The sequence below is a fragment of the Myotis daubentonii genome, chromosome X (assembly GCF_963259705.1).
Source record: "Myotis daubentonii chromosome X, mMyoDau2.1, whole genome shotgun sequence".
In the NCBI taxonomy this organism is placed as follows: domain Eukaryota; kingdom Metazoa; phylum Chordata; class Mammalia; order Chiroptera; family Vespertilionidae; genus Myotis; species Myotis daubentonii.
The window spans coordinates 112317268-112327249 of record NC_081861.1 but is presented as its reverse complement, the minus strand read 5'-3'; the positions used below and the strand labels follow the sequence as shown (position 1 = coordinate 112327249).

Genomic DNA, 9982 nt, shown 5'->3' with positions numbered 1-9982 from the left:
CCAATGTAGGAGCACCCAAATTCATAAAAAAACTCCTGGAAGATATCAAAGGAGAGATTGACAAAAATACTATCATAGTAGGGGACTTTAATACACCACTGACAGCACTGGGTAAGTCCTCTAGACAAACAATCAGCAAAGATACAGCAATCCTAAATGACTCACTAGATCAGATGGACTTAACAGACATGTTCAGAACGCTTCACCCCAAAGCCAGGGAATATACATTGTACTCATGTGCTCACAAGACATATTCAAAAATAGACCATATATTGGGTCACAAGCAAAGTATCCCCAAATTCAAGAAGATTGAAATCATAAAAAGCATCTTCGCAGACCCCGATGGCATAATATTAGAAATAAACTACAATAAAAACAACCCAAAATACTCAAATACCTGGAAGCTGAATAGCATGCTATTAAATATTGACTGGGTTGCCGATGAGATCAAAGAAGAAATTAAAATCATTAAGACTTGCTTGAATTTTAAGTCTTAGACCAGAGAGTAGCTTTTATATATTACTGTTTAAAGTAGCAGTATCCACAAAAGAGGACAAAATAATATACTGTAATGGCAGTTAAAGCACTACTTAATAATCCCTGTCTCAAGTCCTTTTTTGTAATGGGGCAGTATATAAATAAATGAAATCAGCGGACTCTAATTCCTTTTATATAGGTTTCTTTGTTTTTTTCCCACCACTCCTCAGTCCTCCTGTAAAGCCCCAATCCCATGAAGTTCATGCCAACTGCTATGCTACCCTCTCTGCCACCCCCGTTGCCACCACTTCCTACTTTTAGACATTCCCAATTAGGAATAAATCCTTTGGCGCCTCAGTCATGGTCTTCAGGCCCACCCCAGTTACCACAATCATTCTGGGAGCCATCCCCCACCCCAGCCTTGACTTGTTCAAAACCCTTGTGAAAGTCTTCTCTTCCCCAACAACCTCCGCCAGTTACTCCCACCAGCGCCCCTCCCCGCGCACCGTCGCCATTAGAAACTGCTCCCTTAAGTCCCCGATTCTACCATTCCCACACTGCCCACACCTTCTACCTTCCAATTCTCCATGAGATATCTCCTGGATGTCTCGCAGCTACTTCTCCCACCAAATGACAGAAACAGCGGAATCAGAAGTATTGCGGTGCTGTTCAGTCCTTTAATGACATTAGTTGACAACAGAACCTGGCTTCCTCAGCTAGGCGACATTTAGCTTGGGCTGCTCCAATGACTCTTGCCAGGCTCGGGGACGCAGGCTTTCAGCCTCTTCTAGATGCACGCTTTGGGTCGAACAGAGTGAAGGCTGCATCACGGTAGCGCGGCGGCACTTCATGGCTGTTGGCTGCCCTCTCCGCCTCTGGCTGGGCAGTCGGCGCGCTCCGCACACTTGGCGCACTTGGAGCACTTGCAGCACTTGCCGCACGTTGGTTGTTGACCTCCATGCCCACCATCTCCACGATGTAGTCCGTCAGGGAGTCGAGCATGACCATAACCAAGTCATTTGCGCCGGAACTTTGATCTTGATTCTGTTGATTGTTTTGAAGAAGGCGATCCACGTAGGTCAAAGGAGACTGCAACTCGGCGGTTAAATCGTGGTCTGGAGTCTTGGTGGAGTTCGCAGGGCTTTGATTTTGTGACATGGTTGTTGATTTCAGTCCGATCAGCCCTTCTTAACTGTACGTATAGCTGGACTAGGTCTTTGAAGACACCACCGCTCAGCTCTGCGTCTTAGATCTCTGCACTCTAGCCCCTCATTGGTCAGGGAGCCCTTTATGACATCCTGGACTTTGGGTCGTCATAGGTGTCCATTGTGACCTCATCAGACCTCAGCCTAGAAATGTCCCCTACAGGGACCTGTAACTCTAGCGACTGGCCCCTGACTTTTGAGGGAACTGTCATTTTCTGCTTGATTTTAACATTGCAAAAATAAGTGTGTTTCAATAGAAAACTTTTCCCATCTTAAGGACACAATTCCATGCCATCTGATTCTAACCTTACATTGTCTTTAAGGTCCTTTACAACCTTGGAGTAGTTGTAGGTTACTGATAAACATGTAAACTGTCTTGTCTAGCAGATATTAAATTGTCCCCCTGTGATGATGTCAGGAAACCAGTTTTACATCCATTTATACATTCGTTGAAATGTTCTTGATTAATATTCCCGTATCTAAATTTGTTTTCTCTTTTCAACCAGTTATAACACCTTGCCATTCCCTCATTGAGAAAATAGAATCTTTTAACACATGTTCATTTTATATCTGTATGAATGTTTTGGTTTTTTACACCTTTTGAAAAATATATTGTAATCATTTTGGAAGTCACAATGAGTTGCTCAGTAGATTCATCTGTCAGAATCAGGTAGATGTTGTTGAGCCTCATTTTTAAGAATCATTTTAAGCCCAGATGTGCTTTTTCTTGGCTGTCCTAGGTGAAGCCAAAGCACCAAGAGATGTTTATTTTTGTTTTTGTTTTTTATCATTTTCATTTTCCTCTCTACTAATATTGTGTTTCTGCTTTGTTTTTGGTTCATTTATAGCTGATCACAGTCATAAATATGTCTATTCCAAAAGAGAGAATGTAGAAGGAAGAAAGGAGTCTCTGACCCAAGCAACTTCAATATTGAAGCACACAAACCTCCATAGCTTCAAGGCCTGGAAATGATCATTGTTGAGGTGAGGCTCTTCCTTCTGATCCCATGAATTCACCTGGCTCCACAGCTCTGCCCTCTATGTTCTGCACTCAGAATCATCTTTCCTTTTGAATTGAGCACATGTTTGCAGTTGAGTAGTTTATCAGCCCATTTTCTGCTTGTGAACACCTGGAAGTACCACAACCTTCTATCATTTCATCCTCTGTCTATTCTTTCAGTTAAAAATGACATTGTTTCTGTTGATTTAACATATGCAAAAATCCCGTAGTCTCCCATGTATGTCGTGGGGATTCATGTCCTTAGACAAGAAGCTCCTTCCCACATCCCTCTTGGAAAATCTCATCTCTATTTGTTGCTTCTGCTAAGATAGCTGGGAACATCCATGATTCATATCCTCTATTGCTTCAAAGAGCCCTCTGAATACTCTGACCTTTTGATTCCTCAGCTGTACTAGCACATGGATGACTAGCTACATCCTTGATTTTATCTCCATGGGACACTTTCCTGACAGTGAATCCTCTCATTTTAATGTCTTTCACAATCTGGATAGGCTGAGAATTTCTTGTATCTTCATGTACTGGTTCTTTTTTGCTTAACAGTTCTTCCCTCAATTTATGTATTTTCTTTAAAATAGCAAGAAAAAGCAATGTCATGCCTTCAACACTTTCCTTGGGAACCTGCTCAGCTACATGTTCATTGTTACAATTCACCTGTGATTTCTGCCCCTAGATAACAAGAATTTCCTCTCCTCCAGATTCCAATATTTTCCCTCTAAATCGTCACCAACAACATCTGATATTCATATGTTTATCAATAGTCTGTTTTTGATGATTAGGCATTCTCTGAGACAGTGGTTCTCAACCTTCCTAATGCAGCGACCCTTTAATACAGTTCCTCATGTTGTGATGACCCCCAACCATAAAATTATTTTCGTTGCTACTTCACAACTGCAATTTTGCTATTGTTATGCATCACAATGTAAATATCTGATATGCAGGATGTATTTTCATTGTTACAAATTGAACATAATTAAAGCATAGTGATTAATCACAAAAACAATATATAATTTTATATGTGTTTTCCGATGGTCTAAGGTGACCCCTGTGAAAGGGTCGTTCGACCCCCAAAGGGTTTGCGACCCATAGGTTGAGAACCGCTGCTCTAAGACAATAAAGGCCTTCTCAGCTGTGTTCCTCACATCCTTTTTTAAATTAATCTTTATTAGAGAGACAGAAGATGGCGGCGATATAGGCAGATGTGTCCCAGGTCATGTCCCGGAGCAAATGGAGTGAGCAGCTGAAACTAGTAACACCCACACCGAATTGGCGAAATTGCTCAGCTGGTGAGACCATTTGCAGCGGGGAAGAGCAGAACTCCCCTGGAAAGGTAAAAAAAACAGGGATTTGGGCAGGAAGGTTTGCCAGACCTCTGAGCCCAGAGAGTCGGAGGGAGACCGCGTGGCAGACAGCGGCGTCCCTTGGGACAGGCACAGCCCCTGACTGGGGGAAAGGAGAACCTCGGGATTCCTGGCGCCGCCTGGGGAGTTGAGAGCTGGGATCTGTGATCACAGAGGACTGAGCCTAAAGGGGGCAGCCTGAAGAGCTGACCAGACCATGCTGTCCTGGTAAGAGAAGAAGCTTACAGAAACCAAGCCTTCCCTGTTTCCGCGGCCGGCGTTTGTTTGTTTTCACTGAATCCTGTTCATGGGACATTTCGGATACAGACACTCACCTGTGCTGAAGAGAGGGAGAGTGTGCAGACGAGTGGAATCTGGAAGAGACTGGGGAGAGAGGGGAAGCCGGGAGAGGTGGCAGTGAATTGAGTGCTGAGACACCCCTGAGCTCAGGACTGGGGCAGCCATTCTCTCTTGAGAGTGAGACTCCTCCCCCCCAGCCCCCAGACAAGGAGCACAGCCACACCCAGATTCCACCCTGAACAAGATCAAGGATTAAAATAATCTGATCAGTCCCTGGGAGTTAACAGGGTCTGGCCTATAGAAGGATTTTCAATGCCATATAGCCTCAGAGGCCAACCCCAGAACACTGCCACCCAGAGGCTGCGCCACAAACTGACTCTTTGCTAAACACAAAATAAGGCAGTCTGAGAAACAAATAAGGCCTGCTTTGAAATAAGGACTGTGGTTTACAACACAGAGGAACAGTGTATCACAGGGAAACTCAACACTCTCCTGATTACCTGGCAGGACTAAAGGCGAGCCAGACTGAAGAATAGAAGAACCGAAGGACCTTCGCTACTGCAATTTTTTTTCTTCTTTTTTAACCTTTTAACTAAGAAACCAATTTTTTTTTCTTTTTTCTTTTTTTTCCTCCTTTTTTTTCTAATTCTTTTTTTTCTTCTTTTTCCATCTTCTTTTTCCTGATTTTACCCTTTTAATTACTACCTTCTTATTTTTGAACCAGTATTATCACTGCTACCATTTTACCATCTTTTAAAGTGCCATTTTATTTTCTCTTTATTTTATTTTGGGATTAGTGTTCTCCATTCTATTTTCATCGTTATATTATTGGTTGTTTCTAGTTTGCATCCATCTACAGGGAGCTGTTGCTTGAATTTGCTGGGATTCGTGGCGGTTCTATAGGAGTATTCTCCTCATATAAAAAGTCTCTTCCCCTCTTCCACTTCATTCAGTCTTTTCGCTCTTTTTTTTTCTTTTCTTTTCTCGCTTTTACTTTCCCCCCTCCTTTTTCCCAATTTCATTTTTGCACTCCCCTTTTTGATCCCTACTTTTCTATTCTTTTTTCTCTCTTATCTTTATCTCTTCCTTCTTCCTTATCCCCTAATTCTCTTAATTCGGGTGGTCACCTTTATTTGGGGTTATTAATATCGTGACTATATTTGTGTTTAGTGCCTGGTACGTGGTGCCTTGTTGTGTTGTATTTTGTGCCCTTAAATCAACGCAGCAGATCCGAGCAATAGCAGCCTACTGAGCACCACACCCTCTGCTAAGGAACAGCAGCTGTACGTGAAACCGCCCCCCACCAGCCAGAAGAGGCACCACAGCTGTGAACAGCACCCACCAGAGGAGCTGCTGCCAACTGAAGAGCAGCTGCTACCGCAACCGCCCGAAGAGCAACCACAGACCAAGGAATCACTGCCACCCAGGGAGCAGCCACTGAACGACTCAACGTCTAGATATGTCAGTGAGATCAAACATGGGTAGACAAAGAAACCCCCAAAGGAAAGAGAAGGAGGATTCTCCAGAAAATCAGCTAAGTAATACAGAGGCATGCAACATGACAGAAAAAGAATTCAGAATAAGTGTCCTAGAGTGCATAAACCGGATGGAGGGAAAAATCGACAACCTCTGCAAGAAGCAAGAAGAAACAGTGAAAAAATCAACAACTTAAGTAAGACCCAAGAAGAAATGAAGAGTGATATAGCTGCAATAAAAAAACACCATTGAAAGTATCAACAGTAGGCTAGGAGAAGTGGAGGACCGAATTCGTGAATTAGAAGACAAGGAGGCAAAACACACCCAAAATGTACTGCAATTGGAGAAAAAAATTAAAAGACAGGAGGAGAGCCTAAGGGAGCTTTGGGACAACATGAAACAAAACAACATACGAATAATAGGGGTACCAGAACAACAGAAAGATGAACAAGGATTAGAAAACCTATTCGAAGAAATAATATCAGAAAACTTCCCTGAGGTGGGGAAGAAAAAAGTCACACAAGCCCAGAGAGTCCCATACAAGGTGAACCCAAAAAGACCCACACCAAAACACATCATAATTACCATGGCAAATGTTCAGGACAAAGAGAAAATCTTACAGGCCGCAAGAGAGAGACGGAAAGTCACATACAAGGGATCTCCCATTAGATTATCAAATGATTTCTCAACAGAAACACATCAGGCCAGAAAAGAATGGACAGAAATTTACAAAGTGATGCAAAGCAAAGGACTGAATCCAAGAATACTCTATCCAGCAAGGCTATCATTCAAACTTGAAGGGGAAATAAGAAGCTTCACAGACAAAAAAAGGCTAAGGGAGTTTATCACCACCGAGCCAGCAATGCAAGGAATGCTAAAGGGACTGGTATAAAAAGAAAAAAGAAAAAGCTCAGAGAGAAAACAGCCACAAACAAAAAGATATGGCTACAAACAAGTACCTTTCAATAATAACTTTAAACGTAAACAGACTAAATGCTCCAACCAAAAGACATCGAGTGGCTGAATGGATAAAAAAAAACATGACCCATACATCTGCTGTCTACAAGAAACCCACCTCATTAGAAGGGACTCACACAGACTGAAAGTGAAAGGATGGAAAAATATCTTTCAGGCAAATGGAAAGGAAAAGAAAGCTGGGGTAGCAATACTTATATCGGACAAAATAGACCTCAAAGTGAAGACCTTAACAAGAGATAAGGAAGGCCACTTCATAATACTAAAGGGATCAATACAACAAGAAGATATAACTCTGTTAAACATATATGCACCCAATGTAGGAGCACCCAAATTCATAAAAAAACTCCTGGAAGATATCAAAGGAGAGATTGACAAAAATACTATCATAGTAGGGGACTTTAATACACCACTGACAGCACTGGGTAAGTCCTCTAGACAAACAATCAGCAAAGATACAGCAATCCTAAATGACTCACTAGATCAGATGGACTTAACAGACATGTTCAGAACGCTTCACCCCAAAGCCAGGGAATATACATTGTACTCATGTGCTCACAAGACATATTCAAAAATAGACCATATATTGGGTCACAAGCAAAGTATCCCCAAATTCAAGAAGATTGAAATCATAAAAAGCATCTTCGCAGACCCCGATGGCATAATATTAGAAATAAACTACAATAAAAACAACCCAAAATACTCAAATACCTGGAAGCTGAATAGCATGCTATTAAATATTGACTGGGTTGCCGATGAGATCAAAGAAGAAATTAAAATCATTAAGACTTGCTTGAATTTTAAGTCTTAGACCAGAGAGTAGCTTTTATATATTACTGTTTAAAGTAGCAGTATCCACAAAAGAGGACAAAATAATATACTGTAATGGCAGTTAAAGCACTACTTAATAATCCCTGTCTCAAGTCCTTTTTTGTAATGGGGCAGTATATAAATAAATGAAATCAGCGGACTCTAATTCCTTTTATATAGGTTTCTTTGTTTTTTTCCCACCACTCCTCAGTCCTCCTGTAAAGCCCCAATCCCATGAAGTTCATGCCAACTGCTATGCTACCCTCTCTGCCACCCCCGTTGCCACCACTTCCTACTTTTAGACATTCCCAATTAGGAATAAATCCTTTGGCGCCTCAGTCATGGTCTTCAGGCCCACCCCAGTTACCACAATCATTCTGGGAGCCATCCCCCACCCCAGCCTTGACTTGTTCAAAACCCTTGTGAAAGTCTTCTCTTCCCCAACAACCTCCGCCAGTTACTCCCACCAGCGCCCCTCCCCGCGCACCGTCGCCATTAGAAACTGCTCCCTTAAGTCCCCGATTCTACCATTCCCACACTGCCCACACCTTCTACCTTCCAATTCTCCATGAGATATCTCCTGGATGTCTCGCAGCTACTTCTCCCACCAAATGACAGAAACAGCGGAATCAGAAGTATTGCGGTGCTGTTCAGTCCTTTAATGACATTAGTTGACAACAGAACCTGGCTTCCTCAGCTAGGCGACATTTAGCTTGGGCTGCTCCAATGACTCTTGCCAGGCTCGGGGACGCAGGCTTTCAGCCTCTTCTAGATGCACGCTTTGGGTCGAACAGAGTGAAGGCTGCATCACGGTAGCGCGGCGGCACTTCATGGCTGTTGGCTGCCCTCTCCGCCTCTGGCTGGGCAGTCGGCGCGCTCCGCACACTTGGCGCACTTGGAGCACTTGCAGCACTTGCCGCACGTTGGTTGTTGACCTCCATGCCCACCATCTCCACGATGTAGTCCGTCAGGGAGTCGAGCATGACCATAACCAAGTCATTTGCGCCGGAACTTTGATCTTGATTCTGTTGATTGTTTTGAAGAAGGCGATCCACGTAGGTCAAAGGAGACTGCAACTCGGCGGTTAAATCGTGGTCTGGAGTCTTGGTGGAGTTCGCAGGGCTTTGATTTTGTGACATGGTTGTTGATTTCAGTCCGATCAGCCCTTCTTAACTGTACGTATAGCTGGACTAGGTCTTTGAAGACACCACCGCTCAGCTCTGCGTCTTAGATCTCTGCACTCTAGCCCCTCATTGGTCAGGGAGCCCTTTATGACATCCTGGACTTTGGGTCGTCATAGGTGTCCATTGTGACCTCATCAGACCTCAGCCTAGAAATGTCCCCTACAGGGACCTGTAACTCTAGCGACTGGCCCCTGACTTTTGAGGGAACTGTCATTTTCTGCTTGATTTTAACATTGCAAAAATAAGTGTGTTTCAATAGAAAACTTTTCCCATCTTAAGGACACAATTCCATGCCATCTGATTCTAACCTTACATTGTCTTTAAGGTCCTTTACAACCTTGGAGTAGTTGTAGGTTACTGATAAACATGTAAACTGTCTTGTCTAGCAGATATTAAATTGTCCCCCTGTGATGATGTCAGGAAACCAGTTTTACATCCATTTATACATTCGTTGAAATGTTCTTGATTAATATTCCCGTATCTAAATTTGTTTTCTCTTTTCAACCAGTTATAACACCTTGCCATTCCCTCATTGAGAAAATAGAATCTTTTAACACATGTTCATTTTATATCTGTATGAATGTTTTGGTTTTTTACACCTTTTGAAAAATATATTGTAATCATTTTGGAAGTCACAATGAGTTGCTCAGTAGATTCATCTGTCAGAATCAGGTAGATGTTGTTGAGCCTCATTTTTAAGAATCATTTTAAGCCCAGATGTGCTTTTTCTTGGCTGTCCTAGGTGAAGCCAAAGCACCAAGAGATGTTTATTTTTGTTTTTGTTTTTTATCATTTTCATTTTCCTCTCTACTAATATTGTGTTTCTGCTTTGTTTTTGGTTCATTTATAGCTGATCACAGTCATAAATATGTCTATTCCAAAAGAGAGAATGTAGAAGGAAGAAAGGAGTCTCTGACCCAAGCAACTTCAATATTGAAGCACACAAACCTCCATAGCTTCAAGGCCTGGAAATGATCATTGTTGAGGTGAGGCTCTTCCTTCTGATCCCATGAATTCACCTGGCTCCACAGCTCTGCCCTCTATGTTCTGCACTCAGAATCATCTTTCCTTTTGAATTGAGCACATGTTTGCAGTTGAGTAGTTTATCAGCCCATTTTCTGCTTGTGAACACCTGGAAGTACCACAACCTTCTATCATTTCATCCTCTGTCTATTCTTTCAGTTAAAAATGACATTG

The 9982-nt window shown here is 42.5% G+C and overlaps 2 protein-coding genes across 2 annotated transcripts; both read right to left on the bottom strand.

The window, feature by feature from the left end:
* Nucleotides 1-1254: 1254 nt before the first annotated feature.
* On the bottom strand, nt 1255-1635 carry LOC132225003 (huntingtin-interacting protein M-like). The gene has a single exon (XM_059680207.1). The coding sequence runs from the start codon at nt 1633-1635 to the stop codon at nt 1255-1257; it is 381 nt and encodes a 126-aa protein (XP_059536190.1).
* A 6724-nt stretch (nt 1636-8359) lies between these two features.
* Nucleotides 8360-8740, bottom strand: LOC132225004 (huntingtin-interacting protein M-like). The gene has a single exon (XM_059680208.1). It carries the CDS (start codon nt 8738-8740, stop codon nt 8360-8362), a length of 381 nt encoding a protein of 126 aa, XP_059536191.1.
* Nucleotides 8741-9982: the final 1242 nt, after the last annotated feature.

What these genes read in the sequence shown, in the direction of transcription:
- LOC132225003 (XM_059680207.1), bottom strand. Translation starts at nt 1,635, where the DNA reads ATGTCACAAAATCAAAGCCCTGCGAACTCCACCAAGACTCCAGACCAC.
- LOC132225004 (XM_059680208.1), bottom strand. Translation starts at nt 8,740, where the DNA reads ATGTCACAAAATCAAAGCCCTGCGAACTCCACCAAGACTCCAGACCAC.